General features: G+C 36.4%; 2 protein-coding genes across 3 annotated transcripts in view; both read right to left on the bottom strand.

Moving 5' to 3' along the window:
* Positions 1-3836: 3836 nt before the first annotated feature.
* On the bottom strand, positions 3837-9423 carry nek3 (NIMA related kinase 3). The gene is made up of 13 exons (XM_060887994.1): positions 9004-9423; positions 8828-8921; positions 8251-8348; positions 8043-8126; positions 7452-7519; positions 7280-7366; positions 7129-7183; positions 6832-7032; positions 5618-5744; positions 5109-5276; positions 4747-4878; positions 4121-4208; positions 3837-4012 (listed from the first exon to the last, which is right to left on the bottom strand). The coding sequence occupies exons 1-13, from the start codon at positions 9118-9120 to the stop codon at positions 3949-3951; spliced, it is 1383 nt and encodes a 460-aa protein (XP_060743977.1). The 5' UTR covers positions 9121-9423; the 3' UTR covers positions 3837-3948.
* A 7490-nt stretch (positions 9424-16913) lies between these two features.
* Positions 16914-20305, bottom strand: part of LOC132858277 (LHFPL tetraspan subfamily member 6 protein) — a 49928-nt gene continuing 46536 nt past the window's right edge. For both annotated transcript variants that reach the window (XM_060888544.1, XM_060888545.1), the window contains exon 4: positions 16914-17672. In XM_060888544.1, the coding sequence (XP_060744527.1) occupies positions 17554-17672 (119 nt within the window). In that variant the 3' untranslated portion in view covers positions 16914-17553. The remainder of the gene's footprint in view (positions 17673-20305) is intronic.

Genomic DNA, 20305 nt, shown 5'->3' on the forward strand with positions numbered 1-20305 from the left:
ACACAGAATTCTGAGAACAGGAAGGAGTGTAGTTACATATCAGAAATCTAAGGGTCCACAGTCAGAAGACACATTGTTAGTGCACAATGTGTGACCATTGTACATCCAAACAATTATTACAATGGGACATTTCAAGCCTGATTTATTTTTTCTGAGACACAGCAGACATTACTTCATGTCCCTTTCCTGAAAGGGGAAGCGCTCTTTGCTCGCTCTGAACTGAATAGTGACTGCTAAAGGAACAGCACTTCTGTAAACTATGGAATTTTCCGAAACATTATGGCTTTGTCTCTGAGTATGTGTCAGTGGCAATTGTGAATTTATTTACATTTACAGATTTATGATAAATCTGTACCAAATAGGGTCCCACTGCAGTTGCAGTCATAAAAAGTATAATTAGTTAATAGTTTTTAAGTAGAAGTTTATACCCGAGGATACTAAATAATAATGAGACTGGACCTATTTTTCTACAGCTCAACAATTCAAATTTGACCCAACCTGACTGATTCTCCCTCAGGATTACTGCTAACAATGTCCGATGTCTTGAAAACAGACAAGCGTTAAATTCTTCCTTCCAGCCCTTAATGCCATCTGCCCCTGTCAGGAACAAAATGGACTAGCCCAAGACTATGTTACTCAAATTAGAAAGACACATTGAGTCAGCATATGGGCCACTATCATCTTAATTGTTGTAGTTTTGCATGTTGTTTCTTTTTTTATCGCTGCTTCACATAAGACAATGGGCTTTGGCTGAGGTCAAATTGGGAAAATAAAAAAAGGCCAGGGGGCCAAGTGTGTGCCTTGGGGCCACTCAATGTGTCTTTCAGATAAGGCCTAGATGCCAGTCCTGTGTTTCCTCAATTACACAGCCAAGAGTTTATCTCCAGACCAATGCACCCCAACAGTCACACTGCAGACCACTTAAACATGACATGAAGAGGACTGGGTGTAAAATTAGTGTGGAAATGTAAGCTACTGTACAGTTGCTAGGAGTCCAAACTCATAAGGACATTTTGGAGCAATGCATTAAGTGGTTCATATATTTACTTCCACTTTATCTATATTGATGAATATAGAAATAGGTTTAAAAAGTGTTACATATTTATTGAATAAATGCCTCATTTCTGGCTTTTGAACTCCAGCCCTACCCTGCCCTGCTCCTAACATATCTGATCCAGCTCATGATAGATCTAATAATGAGCTTATGACTTGGACCAGGTGTGTTTGCAAAAAGGAAAATATAAAACTCTGCAGGACTTTTGGTCCCCTAGACTGAAGTTCAGAACCCCTGCTTTAAGCAATCAAGGTCAGAGATGGAAAATATATGTGAACCTATATAAGCACTTAAAAGTATGTAATTGAAGTCAGCTGTTCCGATCCGAGTTTAAAAAGACTATAAAGAGCTTTGGTTTTCCAACAGTCCATACGCACCATCAGTATCAGATAAAATCATGATACCGGTGACAAAGAAACATGAAGTGACAGCTGAAATGCAGCTGAGATATTTTGTACATAATAACATCTGCAATCCATGATAAGAGATACAAGGAACAAAGGCACTTGTATGAAGTTACCACAGAGGAAAAGGGCATTCGTTAAAAGTCGCCTGGCCACAACATGTTTGAGACCACCAGAATTTAGCACAGCATGACAGGAACAATGTTCTGTGTATAGATGATAACACTGCATGGAAAAGACTGTTTAAAAAATTATGCCAGAGTTGTTCAGTTTAGTCAAAGTTCTCACTGCATTGATCACGTTTTCACAACGACAATTTCCTAAGATCTCTGCATGTCTACAAGAAATTAAGTGTTTATTCTTAATCATATGACATTCATATTTCAACTATTCCTCCACTCTGGTTCTGGTTCGGCCAGCTGACAAAAAGGGACACTTGGGGATCATGACACATAAAAGCCAGCAGTAATTCCTTCAGAATTCATAATGAGGAAACATAATGGATGGTTGAATTTTAGATACTTAAACTAATAGAAGACAGAAATTGAGCTAGTCTAGCTAACCTGATTCACTGCACTGCTTAATATCAGCTAACAATTATAAAGCTTTATAATTTATACACTGTAAAACCTATGCTTTATATTTAGAATCTTTTTAAATGAACAAGTTTTGGATTGTTCAACAAAGGAAAGCTAGCTAACTTAAACTTCCCAGCATCCCAGCAAATTTTGGCTATATGTGGGTTGTTGAGGTTTAGTACCCATGCCTTATAATTTAGTTAGACTTACTCATTACAAACTGGCAACAAATCCCTCAAATTCCTTGTATTTACAAGCATATCTTCTACACATGCAGATATTCTTATATCAAAGAAATGGCAAGTAAAACAATCTAGGATCCGACAGAAGTGTTTTGCGAAGCAATCCAATTTATGTTTATAGAAATTTTATTTGTATAAGATATCACCATCTATTCTGATATTAGAGGAGACTTGCCTTTGAGACCTCAAAATGCCTTTTAAATATATTTAGAGCTTAAAATTCTGTCTTTTAGAAACATATAGGTCAATAGGTCATGCAACCTTGATTTTAAAAATGTATGGAGTGTACAGTTGGTAAAACACGATAGAAACTGTTATATTTTATTATATATTCTAAATGTATCTTAAACCAGACAAGGGACATTACAATAGTTCAGGCTTTCACAGGGTTCCCCCTTGTGGTCTGCAACTTGAGCGGTATGACTGGAGTGAGGGGTGGAGGGCAAATAGGATATCGCTTTGGGCCCCCAATGGATCAGAAATTTCCCTGATGGTAAGACTAATAGATTCCAGACTGCACCAGGAAATTAAAGCTCAGGATATCTGGCTTTGATCTGGGAAACTGTAAAGAGTCTGGGTCATAAAATTTCAATAATCCAAGATACAGGAATAAACCAAGAGTAGTTGGTGCTGTTCCACTTCAGTGTATTTGTATATAAATTGTATTTGTATATAAATAACATACAAAAAAATGATGATGGAAGTGTTTGGGTTGTAGTAGATAAATAAATGAACACTTACCACTAAAATGTGCAGTATTCTGTAGATCACTTAACGTATGTGCATTCTTGCTGGACTAACTCTTCTCTAACAGGCTTTTAGCCTAATGGTGTTCTTAGATCTTGACCTATTCAACTAGCATAAGGTGTTGAATGTTTTTGATAGAGCTGTGGATAAGGATAATGGGTAAATCTTAAAATTCAATATAAATGTAACTCAGGCACTTTTTGTTTCAGTGAGATTGAATGTGTGTATGAAGATGTTAAGCCCTGTTAATACCTAAAATACAGAAGTTCAATGGATTATCAAATTTAACTAAGCTAATGACAATAATATTATAACAATATTATACAATTGGTCACTATTTTATAAATAGATTATCTTATTTAATTCATTCAGTGGAAAAGCTGTAGGAAATACCCATTCAGACATCTCTTAAAGGGTACTTTTAGATCTGTGGTTTTGATCTGGTTTAAATAAGGACATCTCTCTGTTCTGTTTGTATTCAGTAAAATTTGCACACATAGACGGATCCTGTTTTGTTTTTTACTTGTTTGTTCAGCCGAATGATGCAGGTTTTCCTTTCCCATCAAAGTAAAGAGGGCAGAAGGGTAATGCTGAACACCTGCTTATATGTTATTGGAAATGTCAAAGATTATTTCCATGGAATTTAGGTACAATTTTAGCATTTAGATTGTTCAGATGATATTCACCTACTCATCTTTCCAATGTAGTGTAGAAATAGAATGTGATCGCACCGAAGTGTGTAAAGCAATTATGATATAGATAATTCGTTGAAAAATCTCTGAAAATATACCACAAGGATTCCTGACAGAGATCACAGATCACCTGTTTACATTTATTTATAAATTCAAACAAACTTTTAAATTATGGTATACTGTACTGTATAGTCAGGTACACACATACGCCTTGATGAATTTAAAACATTTTTAGCATACAAACATTTTCTCCAGCTCGGCTTGCCAATCAAATTGGCAATCCTCCTCAAAATCACTGTGAATAGAGGAGAAAAGACAAGATGTTAATAGGGGAAGTAAAAAAAATTGAGGGAAAATAGAGAAATGAAAAAGGGAAGACAGGAGACAAACTAGAAGAACTCACGTGTCTTCGTCATCTGAACGGGGTTCCAGTCTATTCTGGTCAACATGAACTTCTTCAGGTCCATCTGGAGCATCATCATCATTCAGATCTACAAGACAAAGCAGAGCTGTAGTTCTTGCACCTCAGACAAACATGCACAAATACACATGCACACGCACACACACAAACACACACTCACACACACTCAGACACATACGCACACACACACACGCAAACACACACACAAATACACAGAGGCAAGATTGTCCTTATGTACTTTGCTCTGTGCTGGGGCTTGGCTTGTCATTTCAGAACGATGTCACTTCCCAGCATGCTGCAGCTGATAAAGTGAATTGTGAAATAACTGATGTTTAAGAGAAATGCCACACCTGAAGCTCCACCTTCTTCCTACTTACCTAGCTAGGAATTCTCATTTCTCTCTTTCACAAACTATTCATCTCCTCTTTACACGATAGAGTCTGTAAAGGTTATGCAAAGTCGAGGCTGCTCAGAACTCTCTGCATTGTATAGTTCCTCAATCATTCTTCATGCCACTCAGCTGTGGGTGTGGTTTTCACTCACAAATTGCCCTTTTGCCCCACAATCACTGATGTACCACAGAACTAGAACAATTTACATGCACTTACTGTGCCTGTGGATAATGTATGTGCTGAAGGCTGTGCTGAGAGGAGCTTTCTCCAGAAGGCTTAAAAGTCTTTCAGGTGGATCCTTGTCCCATTGCCTTCTTTCCAGTTTCTGCATTTCTGTAAATCCCTCTTCTATATTTATGTATCAAACATAAAACATTGTAGGAAAGAAATGGATTATTCAGAATTCTCTCAGAAATGCACATTCATTATAAACATAAATTGTCCTCCAATTAAATGATCCATATTCATATGTACAATTGTGCCTCAAATCCTGGAGGGGACAAGTAATCAAAATGATACACAGGGGTTTGAAGCTAAATAAACACATAAACAAATAAAAATGGAGTAGCTTGCTGCACCTTTTGTGGGGTCAGACCCCTGTGCGGTTGCCGTGTCACCAGAGGAAATGATGTCAGCATTCCTAAAGACCTGAAGCACTGTGTTGGAGGGTTCTTTTGCCCACCTTTTCCGGGCAACAATGTTACCTGTCCGATTCTCCGAAGAAATTTTGAAACTTATGTCTGAATCTAACAAGAAGAAAATCACTCAGTTTGTCACTGACCCTCACCATATCAGTGCTATTGCTTCAGCCATAAAGACATACAATACGAAAATGGAATATTGCAGTCAATCACAATTAAATGATGCAAGTTAAACATTTACATTTACAGCATTTGGCAGACGGCGTTATCCAGAGCGACGTACAAAAGTATCGATGAATACATTACACTGGTTCACTAGGTTACAGACTTAGGATACTAGGATACCATCAAACTAAAACTTTTTTTTTTAAATATACACATACAACAAAAAGCAAACAGGAAAACAAATCACAGTGTTGTTCCAGTCCAGCTGGTACAGTAAGTACCTTTAGTTGTAGTAGTGTTTAACAAGCTCTTCTGACCCAGAAACATGGCCACTTTCTCTCCTTCTTCTTTTCTCCACTGATTTACTCGTTTCTCTGTCAGTTCCTTGGATTCTTTCTTGAGTATTTGCTTATACAAAAAAAATGGTACCAATTTTAAAAAAAGATCATTAAGGCACCTAACTGGACCTAAATTGGTCTGTGGTACCTTTCAGGATACATTGACGCAGTTTGTACTTGTACTGTACTACTTGGCAGTGTATTTTATAAAACATGTCTAACAAAGCAAATAATCAGTGAAAACAAGCAGATCATTTTAAGAGCTTTTACAGGGTTCCCACTCTTTTTCAGAAATCATTTTCCAGGACTTTTCCAGGACATTTCAAATTTAGCAAAAAAAGACAAGGCTCACAGATTCACGGCCTAAAGTAATATGTTCTTCTCTCCAGAAGTCTTAAAAACAACGTACACTTTATGGCTATTACTTAACTATACTTTTAAAGACAATTTGTTATGTGAATGAAATTTCAACTTTTATAAAATAAAAAGGCAGCACATATTAATACCCTTTCCTTTCTCAGGCCAATGCCGTCATGCATGCTTTAGTTTGCTGTGCATTCCCCTTGCACATGATATTCAGATTAACAAGGTTAATATAACCTGCTTAACCGTCACCATTTGCTGAAAACATTCGAGCATTTAAAAAATTCCTAGCACCTGAAACCGCCAACACAAGACAGCATCATCCGTCACAGCGAGATTAAACAGCATAACAAAAAACCCGTCAAAACTCAGCGTCCCTGAACAGAGTGCTTTTCTGTTACTAACGTTAATTGTTTCGACCAGTTGTAAACTGTTCTTTAAATGATCAAGAACATTTAAAAATAATAATTTTCCAGGACAAGAAGATTTTTTCCAGGACAATTTATGTTTTCTCTCATTTTCCATGTGTTTTCCAGGACTGGAACATTGGTCATTAATTTTCCAGGATTTCCAGGTTTTCCAGGACGTGTGGGAACCCTGTTTTAGTCTCTTTCTATAAATATATAGCAGGTACTTTTAACTGTCTTTGTTTCTTTCAGTGAAGTCTATATTAAATGTGTGAATGCAATTTTCTCCCTTTTCCCTTCTGATTGTAACCGGGCTTTAAAATGATATTTTAATTTTTGGTTGATACATGCAAAAGTAACACACAGTTCAGTTTTAAAGTGCAGTACCTCCTCAGGTAGATGTTTATGGAGCAGTCTGGACACACGGTGAGAGCTAAGGATGGTGTGTATTGAAGGCCTGTCTCTCGGGTTAGTCTTAAACATGTGTTTAATCAAGTAGTGAAGCTCATAGGGAAGGCGGCTGGGCAAAGGCGTGTATGACCCACGACACACTTTTAAAATCAAACTCTTCCAGCTACGGGCCTCAAACTGAAACCAGAGGGTAAACAACCATGAGGTCACAGATTATACTTGTCATAATCATTCCTTGCCTCTTAAGACCAAAAGGGTAATAAATGTACACACCGGATGGCGTAAAGTGCAGAGTTCATAGAGCACACAGCCTAAAGACCAAATATCACTGTAAATCATATACACAGAGTATAGTATGAAGTACTTTGCCCAGCTTGTTACACAGATATATGAGGTATGACAGACTAAACTGTAAGTTCTGTACCTCTTGTTGTTGTATGGTTGGTTGTCCCAGATCTCTGGAGACACATAGTATGGAGTTCCAACGTACGTCTGGGCATAACCTTTTGCACTGTTGAATATCAGAACATAACTTTGTCATTATCACCTCTTTTACTTACTAGACAAATCACAAAAGAAGCTTTTCAACAGACTACCTGTTAAGAGCACATGCTGATCCAAAATCTCCCAGTTTGATTGTGAGATGGTCTGTCAGGAATATGTTCTAAACAAAGAAAAAATGTTAGAGAACTTAGACAATGAATAATAATAATAATAATAATAATAATAATAATAATAATAAGAGCAAACATCAGAGATTAGGAAGCTCTATAATATGTATGATGTCTATTTCTTACAATAATCATTTTTCTTATGTCAGTCACAAGGACATACTCTTCCCAGTATCTGACTGGACAAGATAGTAAAGTCTATTTAAACGCTTTGTTTAAATTCAAAGCTGTATCTTATCACAGTAAAACACATTTATAGTGTGAAAACTAATGAAGAAACAATAAATCAACAAGATCAGATGTCATTAAAGAGAATGTTTGGTCAGTGCTGTTGACATAGATCTTACATTTACATGTATTCATTTGTGCCACATAATGACTTTACATGTAATATGAATGTATAAGCATGTCAAGGGGGGGGGAACGTTTAATTCATAAAGTAGGGATATATGCAACAACTTCTTTATGTCTGTTAACTTATAAAGAATGTAACAGAATGCATATCTGCTTTTTTACCTTTGATTTTAAATCTCGGTGAAGCACTCGTTTATCATGAATGTGCTTTGTGCCTAGACACATCTGTGAAAACCATCTGAGTATCTGCGGAGACAGATTAAGACTACACACTAAATCTTGCTTGTATATGTTAACTAACATACGTTAATGTTGAGAAGTCAATAAAATGAAATGAATTGTGTTCTTTTCGGTGAAATTCTGATTTTACCACATCTTCAGGGAACAGAGAGCCATTTTGCTGCCGTATTTTTTGGAGAAGATCACCTCCACTACAGAACTCCATAACAATGTACAGATGGCCATCATCTGGAAAGAGAGAGCAAGAACAGAAAGAGGGAATAAAAATGAAAAACAATGAATCCAATTGGTGTGTATGGGGTATACATCTCCAGATGTAAGCCCAGAGACGCCTATCCTGGACAGGACAGAAAATTCACTCAGCTTTGCTGCCCCCTACAGTATGTGAAAGGAATTGTAATTGGAATACATTAAAAAGACACGCCTTGTTTTTCCTTCAATAAAGCTGTGTATGCATTGCCTAATTGTGATTAGGATTTAAAAATAAAAAAACAAGCTATAATTTCTGGCTGAAAACATATAAACACAAGCCTAGTCAGATCAATTACAAAAACTCTTGTTGAGATATGACTATTATAGGGTTAGGATCATGATCCACAAGATCAACAGAACAAGTATGTGTTATCGGTTATCTGTGTTGTAATTAATAAAAGGTAAAGATAATTAAAAAATATGTAAAAAATTTAAAAAAAAAATATGACCGGGACCTTCAAATGATTCTCTGAAAGCCACAATGTTTGGATGCGTCATTGTGGACAGCAGCACCGCCTCTGCGCGCGCACTCTCCACTCCACCCTCTGCCTGTATGCATGGAGACCACACGCATAAACAAAGCATCCGTGTTCTTTATCTGCTGTGATATCAACAGGTCATCGTACGTTACCTTTGGCAGTCGTATTTCTTTCATAACCCATTTCACTTTGTCAGTGTTGAGTTGAACCAAGAGCGCACGTCCAAAAGATCCTTCACCGATCACTTTAAGAACTGTGTACCGATCCATTGTAAAACAAAACAAAAAAAACAAAAAACCTTTTCACAATTTCCAAAAAATCTTTCCAAATTAACCGACTTATTATATAAGGTTTATTTGCATTATTTGCACCAAAACCAAACTCCGTGTGCGCAATTCTTTGTTTATTGTTTGCGTAAAGCGAGAATAAAAAAGTAAATGAGATTTTTTTGATGCCTGGGAGATTGTCACATAAAGCACACTTAACAAAAAAACAAAACAAATGATGATTAATAAATCCCGTTTAACCTGTAGAGTAATGAAGCTATTAAAAGGAGCTGATGCTTTAAGGTATTAAACTTACTTCCGTGTTATTTTGTGACGCACAATGCAATGGGCGTGGTTTCTGCTGCCCTGATAAATAAACAAATGTACACCTGCGGATTTCTGCACTTGTCCAATCAGCCAATCATGTGGCAGCAGGACAATGTCCAGATTAATGTTCACGTTATCTGAGGCTATTACAGGCATAGACTCACCCAAACTGGGCAGTGGAAGCTTCTGACAGTATAAATTCTTGTTCTTGGTTGACTATGGTTGATTATTTTACTATAGACTTCCTGTCAGCTCAGACTAGTCTAGTCATTATTCTCTGATCTCACATTAACCAGTGTTTTGGCCTGCAGATATTCTTCTCACAGGATATTTTATTATAAACCGAGTAACCTGGTACAAGCGGAAAGGATGTTTTGTATGTTGAGATGCTTTTCTGCTCACCATGTTGGTAAAGAGCTTACAAGGTTCAGTCAGACTTTCCCTGACCTTTCTGTCAGACTCTTCACAGTGATGAAAAAGAAAGATTTAGTACAGATTAAGAAGAAAATAACAGTAGTAGCTAATAGTTTAGGGTATTCCAAGTCTTTCCTAGGGTCTTTGATGGAATAAGCATTGAAAGGGTCCCTTTTTGTGTGGGGGTGCATTTAGCACTTAGGCTTCTTACTTACATTTACAGCATTCAGCCTTATACAACATCCTCAGTCTTTATACAACTGAGGGTTAAGGGACTTGTTCAGGGGCCCAGCAATGGCAGTATAGTGGACCTGGGATTCAAACTCACAGCCTTCAAGTGGTAGTCTGACACCTTAACCACTAAGCTCCATTCAGGTATTCTTTGGGGTAGCATCTGGGTTATTTATGGGTTTAGAAGCGTTACGTTAATGTTAAAGATAAGGTGAGATAAATTTAGCTCACTTTGAGCTATTTCTAGGCTACCACAAGTAAGAAAATAGATGATTTTCATTAAAATGATCTATTTGGGCTTTGTGCATGTTGATCCCTTCACCACAATGTTTCTCTTACAAAAATGGTTCCAATTAGACATTTTGTGTAAAGCTAAGACCCCTTAACTACCCACAAACTTGTGAAAAACTCCACTTATCATTTTTATTGGTTTACAGTCACCAGATGGCGCAAAAGGCATCGAAATGAAAAGAACTCATCAGTGTTGTGTTGGGCTCCATTGGCCATGAAGAAATAATACATCTGCTCTTGGAAAAAAAAAAAAGAGAGAAGAATATAAATTATGAATTATGTGAAATTGACATGCCTTTGCTAGCTGTCAGTATTTACTGTTCTTAATCCTCGGTCTGCTAATGTGAAACAAATCGGTTAGGCAACCTCATGAGCTGGTGGATTCATAAAATTATGCGTAACGTATCAGTTCTACAGCTGAAAATGTGTTTCAGAGTCATGGGGTCTGTCCCTTTCTTCATGAATTTAATGATATTTGTGAACTGTACTCATACAGAAGAAAACTCCTGCAAAATAAACATCCTACTTCCTTCCAAAATGGCGATGTAGACCCAGCTGTGTTTGTACAAGGATTCACTTTATTTATCTGGCTCATGTATCCATTCAGGCCACATGCAGCAGCATAATCTGCTTCAGATAATGTGATTCACTGATGAATTTAAATAAATGCTGAACTATCGTTGAGACGTCCTTTTGTTTCTTTCTTTCTTGTGAATGATGTCTTTCTAGCTCTTATTTGACCGAATGCTAAATACAACCATGATAACAAGGGGACAGAACTCTGTACTTGTATATTTGTGGATATTTTTCCCATCAAGTGTTGATTATCAGGTTTGCGTTCCACACAATAGCACAGACAGAGTATTTGAAACACAGACTGAAGAGATGATACCCTTCTTTCAAGCATTACTTTTTTCACGCTTCACACTAAGGCTTGATAACATCACCTGCATCTGAATCGAGAGAAACTGATGTGACACAGTGACAGTAATGTCACTTTGGAATTATCAGGAAATTCATGCTGTGTATTTCAGTGTGGTGTCATGTAATACCTTCTGTCAAGAAAAAATTGCAATAGTTCACTCTGACATAAAGGGGTTTACAAAGGTTCCAGTGGATGCGTTATGGATTCTAATGAGCACCAGTCTATGCAAAACCTGACAATTTTTCAGCTGTGGTATATTTTGTGCTGCAGATTGCTTTACAGTCTTAAGGAATAACCTGAAGAACCTACATACAGGTGACAAATTCAGTGTGGGTGAGTGGGATCTTGGGTGGTTAATGGCTGTTGTGTTGATTTTACCATTATTTGTCACCTAACTAACCTTTCCTAATATAGTTGTGTGAACCCGATCGTATATGTGCATACCACAAAAACAGGGAAAGACATTGTGTATTATAATAAAATGGTATATATTGAAAAGGTTGCTCGCCCTCTCGCAATCATTTGTATTCTGTACACTACTTTCAATTCCTAGTATACTCCTATCATATATAATCACCTGCTCTGCCTTTCTGTTGAGCTGAATGTGCTCGCCTGCTGCCTGATGCTGGTTGCCGTAATGCCACGCTATGGCTGCAATGCTCCTACACTCTGGATTTGCCTGATTGAGCCTGATTTCTTTGCTCTCATGTCTGCTTTTCCTGCTTCTTCATCGCAAAGATTTTACAATTTATATAATCTCACATAAAAGTGACTCACATGGTAGATAACCTGGAAATGATATAAGACTTGATCTTCCTTAGACCTATACTATGATTTTATTAAGCAACATTGCACAAGCAATAGTTATATAGTGAATTTATATTCTTGTACCTAAAGCCGAATTACAGTCACAATGATTGCATGCAATCTAGTTTTTATATAACAGTTTTCTAAATAATTTAATTCAGTTTGATTTAATTTAGTTTCAGTTTCTTTAGCACTTTAAAGCAGCTTTACAGAAGCATTGAAACTGAATAAAACTTACTAGTTACTATTTATCACTAACATTTATCCCTAATGATCAAAAAGGAACCCTTTCTCATTTGGGTGACACTGGACAAGTAAATAATGTTAATGTCAATAATGTACTTTCTATGACAGTTTGTAGTCGAGTGCAACTGTGCAACCAAGAGCTCCTGAGGAACTAATAGGTCAGAATCATTTCCAAGTGCATTACACTAATTCTTTAACACTAATTCCTTCCTGCTGAAGTCTTCTAAATAATGTCAGGTAACTGGCATTTTAAACCCAATATGGCGACATATTTTATTTTTGCTCCCTGACTGAAGAAGCCGTTTATACTGATAACTTTATCCAGTCCTGTCAGCTAGATGGCTTGATAGCTCACAACGATTTGCATTTCCTGTTAAATCTACATCTGTTGCATCCAGTGTCGCTTTTCCTTTTTATCTTCATCTCGCATGCTTGCATATTTTAAGTCAGAAATATATTATCTTCATGAAAAATGTATCATTCGCTGAGTCCACTGGAAATGTATGTGGTGAATGCATACAAGCAGAGTGATATAAGCAGTGCAAAACGTCCCATCTTAGTTCCCAGGGGAAATGTGGTAAGTTATGATGGGCTACTCATCAGAATGTTGTGAGTTAAAATCCTATAACCACCAAGTTGCCAGGCATCTAAACAAGGCCCTTAACCCACAATTGTTTGGTTGTATAAAAGTGGTAATATATATATTATTTATAATTCCATCCCATATAATCTGGTGTATCACTCTGAAGCAGATGGGATTACTTTTTAAGTCTGGTTTCTTTCAAGAATTCTTCTTTATGTCATCTAAGGGAGTTCTTCTTCTCCACTGTCTCCTGTGTACATACAGTAGGAGACTATACTGTACAATGAGCATTATCTTATCAGTAGAAAAAGGTGAGGCAGAACTGCTGGTATTCTAACATGTACCAGCACTAATAGCATCAGGATAAAAATGATGGCATATATTTGAATCGTTTTGTAGGAAGTGGTAATAGTCTGAATCACTATAAACCAACATTTAATTAAAAAAATTGGGCTGTTTTTTTGTATTACAGTTGAGACTGGATACCTTTTTTTAGCATGTGGAGGCCCAACAAAGCAACTGTAGTGGTGGTGAACTTTCCAATCAGCAGCAAAATCCATTATCTATCATGTTATAAGACATTACTTTAAAAACACTAATAAAGGTGTGTTAAAATGTTCTATTTACGGCAACCAAGTCAAAGCGCAAAGTCTTGTGCAGTGTTGTAAGTCAGGTAGCTAAACCTGCTTTACAATGTAAATCAAGTATAAGTGGGGATTTTATTATGCAACCTTGGCTCCTGGTTCAATTTTGACCTTGGATTAAATTCTGACCTCTAGTTCCTCCCACCTGCCAAAACAGGCAGTAAGTAGATTGGCTAAAATAAATTGCTCCTACAAATGTAAATGTGTGCTGATGGTTTGCTACAGCTTTCAATTCAGGCTGTAAAAACTGAGATGGAGGATAAACCAACAGAAGTTACACACTCCTCTATGTCAGGCTACACTGCTGCCAGATGTGTATCTGATGCCTGGCAACAATCACAAACACAAAAAACCTCTGACAGAACAGATGTTATTCAACAGAGGAAGTAATACAGAAAACCTCAGATTCCTCAGGCATGAGTAAGGTGGAGTCAGACTGCAAAAGAAAGCTTCAAATTTATTAAAAAGCCAAGCGATGGACTTTAAACTAAATGATGAATATGTCTATTAAATAGTACAATATATACTAATTAAATACTGGACTGCTTTATAGAAATGTATCCAGAAGCTATTATACCTGTTTGTGAAATGAAAAAAGAAAAGAAAAAGAAAAGAATGGCAAAAGAATTTGCCTTATTTTTTGGAAATGATTCAAAAGTCTGTGGTCATATATACGATCAGATTATCGCCTTGCCATCTCTGTTAGGCATAGTATGGTGAAACAGCTCAGTGAACTAAAACAGTAATCCAGTTGAAGTTTTTTTTTTCTAGAGTTAACTATCCAAAAAGTACTCTTAACTATAAAGAATGCAGAAACAATTTGCACCTGAGTGAAAACAGAAATGTGTTTGCTCCCAATTTAGTCTTACACGGTAGCTTCATCCCTTTGCAGCACATGATACCAATCAGGGAATGTAATTACACAAGGACACTTAGCAGATTGTTAGTGAGCTTGCTATCAAAGCTGAGTACTGGCTTTCATTAAGCACTGTAATTGTTACTAATGTTAGCTGCAAAGAGACCCTATGTGAAAAAACACTGGACAGTTAGCTGGCTTATTTGAGGCTTTAGCAGCCCCAGTTGATCAAGCCTGCAGATCTTATGCTGGTCTGTGCTGTTTTTTGTTGTCTGTTTAGGGACCTGGCAAATGGGTTCAGTTATACAGGGTATCCTAAAAGTCTCCTCACATACTGTAGGAGATTATGTTTTCCAACAGCACATGGGTTGTGCCTTTGTCAGTGGATGATTAAAGATGTCCACTTCTCAGTTGTTCTGCAATACATTCAGATTCTGTGAATTTGTTAATAGGTTTGGCAACAGTGTCTTGTGTGATGGTTCTTGTCATGATTTCTGTTAAAGTGCATTTCAACCTTGTGAAAGCTCCCCAATTCAGCCATGAGAAATTTCTATTGGTTCTTCTCGTATTCTTAAATGCTATCGAAAAAAAAGTATAATATAAGCAAAATATTAAACATTTTGGATGACATTTTTCTTAAAAGTGGTAATTTCCCCAAAATATAGAGTTTTTGGTCAATCTGTATAATAGTTTGGTTATAATAGGAAGCTTGTGTAATGGTCTGGCTGCTTTTTTAATCAGTGCATTACCCTGATGTGAGCTAGCTTGTTAGTGCTTAGTTTTAATTACTTAAGTCTTAATTGGATAGCTAAGACAAGGGCCTAATGCTGAATAGATAATATAGGATAATCTAGCCATAGGATAACATTAACACAGTTCCCAGGTAGATGGTTAATTAGCAAATACTGCTATAAGAATATATTTTTGTTTGTTTAAGGGTTGTACCGTGTGATCAATGCTAATTTTACCCTGCTGCAAATACTCTCTGTCAATGAATCATTTGTATTGGAAAAAACATCAGTAATACAGTCAACCAGGTAGCTCAGTGGGGGCAGAACTATACTGTCATACCATCTACAGTCCCTGAAGACTTTCAAGAGCTCTTTAATATGGAGTACTGAAGCTCTAACCCCACATATGGTGCTATTTATATACACAGCTCTCTGCTAACAGCCAGCTAGATGAAAATTGTCGCATGGAGGATGATCTACAATGAATACAAATATTTTCAATTTATTTACACTTCATGGATGACTTTCTTAGTGGTTACTGTCAAATTTGATGCCACTAAGATTGTATTGATTCTTAGGCTGAAGGTGTCATTTAAATAAGCCACAATATTTCAGGTTCCTATGCATTTAAATGATTACTTCACCTGCAATTATGCAAGAGATCTGTCCTCACATTAGTATTAACATTCCTGTGTAAAGTATCCTTTTTGTGCCAGCGAGACAAGGCAGTCGAAGGCATTTTGCAGAAAGGGCACAGGACCATGGTTGATTGCTTCTGCAGGTCAGTGATTGAGACTTTAAGCCACAAACTTGTTACCTTGTAAATGCTTTAGCAATTCCCTCTGGGTAACGAATATTTGATCTTTAGAGCCAGCAACAGTAATACCTAACCTCAGTACAATAAAGCATCAAACCTCTCCTGACCCTTAGCAGTAAAATGACATCTTTAGTTTTTCATTTTATGGATTGAAGTGGTATGTACCATATGTGTTAAAGCACAACCTATTTACCAGGGGTGGATAAGTGCAGAAAAAAACATGAGTGAATGTATGGGGTATTATATCTCATTGGGTATGGATTTGACAGGATGACTTAAATAGACTTGTAGATATTTTAATTGCAGTTCAACTGATTCATGTAGGTCATGCACTTTAAGAAAATGTTTAAAACAAATGGTTAAGTAAAATGTACACCCATTGTTGATTTTAATAGAAACATTTGTATACACATTCACTCTCTCGTCAGCCAATCAGGGGTCAGTATAACAACTCAAGAAACCATGTAGATACAGGCCATTTGTTTGGATAATAGATGAACGAGCAGGAATGTTTCTATTAAAGCAGGCGGTGAGGTTTTTTTTCCTTGTGAATGTAATTTGTAAGTGTAAATATATGCACCTCAGTCAAATTATTCATTTTCCTACATACTTTGTGAAAATACAAAGGGCAAATACCACAAGATTATTTTGGGTGATTTGTCATTTTGTAGTCACATAAATAACATAATGGAAAATATCCAGTTTATTTATGAAATACAATATTATGAAGAAAAAGTTAGATGTCAAAGCAATACACCTAGCAGATAATGAACACCCCAGATGCCTATGCCAAACTTCGAGCATAAAATAGCATTACAGACACAGATGTATTATATTACTGCATTAAATCGACTCTTAAATACTCTGTAAGCGGTTTGAAAGAAAACCAGTTGACTGTACATGGAAAACTCAAGTCACCAAACATTCTGTTGATGAAAATTCTGTTTTATTTACAACATATAATGGCTAATACATGTTTTGTACATGATCACAAAACGTGTTTCGATATGAAGCATATACTGTATATCATAATGTACGATTATAGTGTATACTTTTCCATAGTATACATGATCATAAAATGATAGACATTAACCTTTTGATAATGCTTATTTAACAATGGATGTTGAATATGACATTTATTGCATTTTGTAGTTTTATGTAAATATAAACAATTTATAATAACGATGGATGTTTATCTTTATAACAGATTTTACCAGCTCTAGTACACAGAAAAAAAAGAGCACTCTCTGTAACAGAAGACAACAAGGGTAATTGGTCCTTCTAATTATCTGACATATGTCCTCTAGACATGTTTGATATGAAAGAGCATCATTTGCTGTGTGTGATCAGTCTATTTTATGTCAAAAGATACTTCCATGTGAGTACTCAGTGATGAGAGGATTCCAGCAGCCAGAAAAAGAAGAATGAAGAAAGTGCTCATGCCTTAGGAGAAAGAGCATCTCTGCTCTCTGTAGTCCACACTGAGGCATTCGTCCTTGGCTGCTCTGTGCTGTTGGCTCTGTGCTTAAAGCTGAAGATAAAGCTAAAGCTGTCTGAATCTCTCCTAATATGGGTACTGCTTCTGTTTCTTGCCAGCGAAGCAGGCCAGCCAGGTGCAGATCAGCATGGCTGTAGCTGCGCCCGCTCCGGTGCAGTAATACGCCCAGCCGATCTCACATGAGCCTACACACACACACACAAGAAGTTAGTGGCAAAAATTACTCTTGAGTCCACTTCATTTAACAAAACCGTTTTTGAACGGAGAATAACAAAACCTTGTTTTAAGACCCAGTAATGTCTTAGACAAAACCTCTTTCTAAATTTTGTATCTGGAATGTGTTGCTACAAGATTCCAACCACATGCTTTTGCACTTCAAATGTTTCTCTGGTTAGCATCTCTGATTTAAAAAGAAAAAAAAAATCTCTGTGCATTTGATCACCACTCTTTCTCAGCTATTTTATTCATGGTTACAGTTATTGACTACAAACTTCTAAAAAGTTTGAAAAAATAGATTAAAGATGTATAATGTAGCTAAAATGCATTTCAGGTGGTTGGGGCAATAAATAAACTGTAAATCTGATTGTATTAGATTCTGTAATCTATTTTTTCTTACTATACACTATACTATACTATACTAACCTATACTATATATTATGACTAATAAGATGTGATATGTAATAGTAATATGATATATTACTAATATAGTTATACTAATACTTTTTTTAGGTTAGTCATCTTACAGGGTGGTTATAATTCTGTCCTTTTGAATGCATTTACTCATACCTTGGTATTAGTTTCTCATTCTTGCATGCATTAAACTTTTGAAATTTTCAGCTCTAGTCTTGAAGAATTAGCTATGGCCCTGATCTTAAAGAATATAATTCACATTGTAAATGGTACATAGTTCCAAGAGTGAGGAGTTTAAATCTCCTGCCATGAATGATTGTTTTTAGAAATGTACACTGTAGTATATACAAATAAGCTACTTATATACTTATCTTCGCAGTAAGGCTTAGTGTAATGCTTGTCTTATTGATTTCAGAAGAGCAACAACAAAAGACCATTTACAATCTTAAAGTGTTGCTCCCTGGTGTGAAACAGGGCCAGTCATGCATCACACAGAGGAACTAAACCCCAGTGAAACTCATTTAAAGAACCAAACTGAAGGAGGATGTACAGTAGAACCATGAAATGTATTTGCTGTCTTCCCTTGTCTTACAAAAAATGCATACTTTAGCAAACATTCGTCCTTCTCACAAACTTTCAAATTCTCTGTCTGGATTTAAAGACTGTTTGGTGATTAAAAAAATTCTAGAGCATTCACATTTCTCCAGTAAATCTTGATAACACATTACACGTTTGATTGTTAAACTCCACTGACATGCTTTTTTTTTTTTTTTTTGCTGAAATCAGTGTTGTTTATAGCATTGAAATATTCCAAGATGACAAACAGCATAATAAACCAGGCACTGGCCTTTAACAACCTCTATTTCCGCAAATATTATTTCATGGTGGTCTCTTACAGAGCAGTTATAGCTGAATACAAAATAGACATGAAAAAAAAAACAGGAAAAACATTCTCTCTAAGACAGGAGCTGTGGTTTTTAGCTAACTGTGCATAATTTGAGGGAAAATACAATAATGTTTTCCACTTGTCTCATGATATACAGTATAATAACAAGAAAAAACATATAATATCTCAAAGAAGAAGTGGACAGTCGATTTAGTTTCAAAACAGAGAAAAATCAGTTAGCGTAAAATCTCTGTAGGCTCTTCTTGGAGCTCTTTGTATCTTGTAGCTCTTGTGATCTTATTGTGTTATTCTGGTGCATAAGTGTGACTGAATTTTTGCCTTTTGTTTAAACAACTATGGCTTTTTTCATGCTAGGAGAACCTTTTGAAACTAAGCACTTTCTTTAAAGGTCAGACTTGGACATTTGTTCTGTGCTGCACATTTGTCTCTATGCTGTAATATGATGAACAGCGCCTATGCTTTGGGATCACGCTCAACATTTTCCCCTGAGAAAGTTTTATATTTATGAAGCTGTGAACAATGAAGGAAAGAGAAAGAACACGACAGAGTACAATTTATTTTATCTACCTCGGTGCTTGAGCTGTTGCAGCAAAAAAAACTGCATTTTAGTCGCAAGATCTTATGGACAAAATCAGACATCAAATATGCAGAGTTCAAATGTAATACATTTAAATGGGTGATAGTGTATTTACATGTGAAAAGTGGAACATATAGTACTGAATGCTTTAACACCATAATTCCCATTCAACACTTGCTGACAGCGTGCACATTTTTCTGCTGGATTACACACAGTGCTGTTTTTTGCATAAAGTCTACACAAAAGTGAGTTTCAACTGGGGCATTAAGTTCAACTGCCATTTGCATTTATGAACAGTGAGTAAACTACACTGTAATGGGTACTTATGCATTCAAAGTTAGATTATAGAGACCCTGAAGGTATAATTCAGATGACGAAAAAATGTTAAAAGACAACAGAATCAGTATGGAAACAGCAGCATGCTTGAGCGCCGGTTTGTGAATGGAGGTCAAAGCTATAGAAGGTGAAATGTAAGAACTGCACACCGGCGGGGAATTAGATAAATGAATGTCCTGTGTTGCAGTGAGCGGTCGTGTGGGTTAAAAAAGGAGAGATTAGCGCCTTGTGAGAGAGAGAGAGCCAACCAGCACAGTGTTGTGTATAGAAAAAAACATAGTTAAATCACCACAGACATAGTTAAACTGGACTTAGAAACTATACAATCTTCTCCCATGTCTCGAGTGGGTGATCTGCCACACAGTGGC

Source organism: Tachysurus vachellii, chromosome 15 (assembly GCF_030014155.1).
Source record: "Tachysurus vachellii isolate PV-2020 chromosome 15, HZAU_Pvac_v1, whole genome shotgun sequence".
NCBI classification, from domain to species: Eukaryota; Metazoa; Chordata; class Actinopteri; order Siluriformes; family Bagridae; genus Tachysurus; species Tachysurus vachellii.

Coding starts and splice junctions, on each gene's coding strand:
- nek3 (XM_060887994.1), bottom strand. CDS start 9,120: ATGGATCGGTACACAGTTCTTAAAGTGATCGGTGAAGGATCTTTTGGA. Junction 7,520..8,042: donor ACCGAGATTTAAAATCAAAG/GTAAAAAAGCAG, acceptor TTCTTTGTTTAG/AACATATTCCTGACAGACCA. Junction 5,277..5,617: donor AAACACTACTACAACTAAAG/GTACTTACTGTA, acceptor TCTTCTTGTTAG/ATTCAGACATAAGTTTCAAA.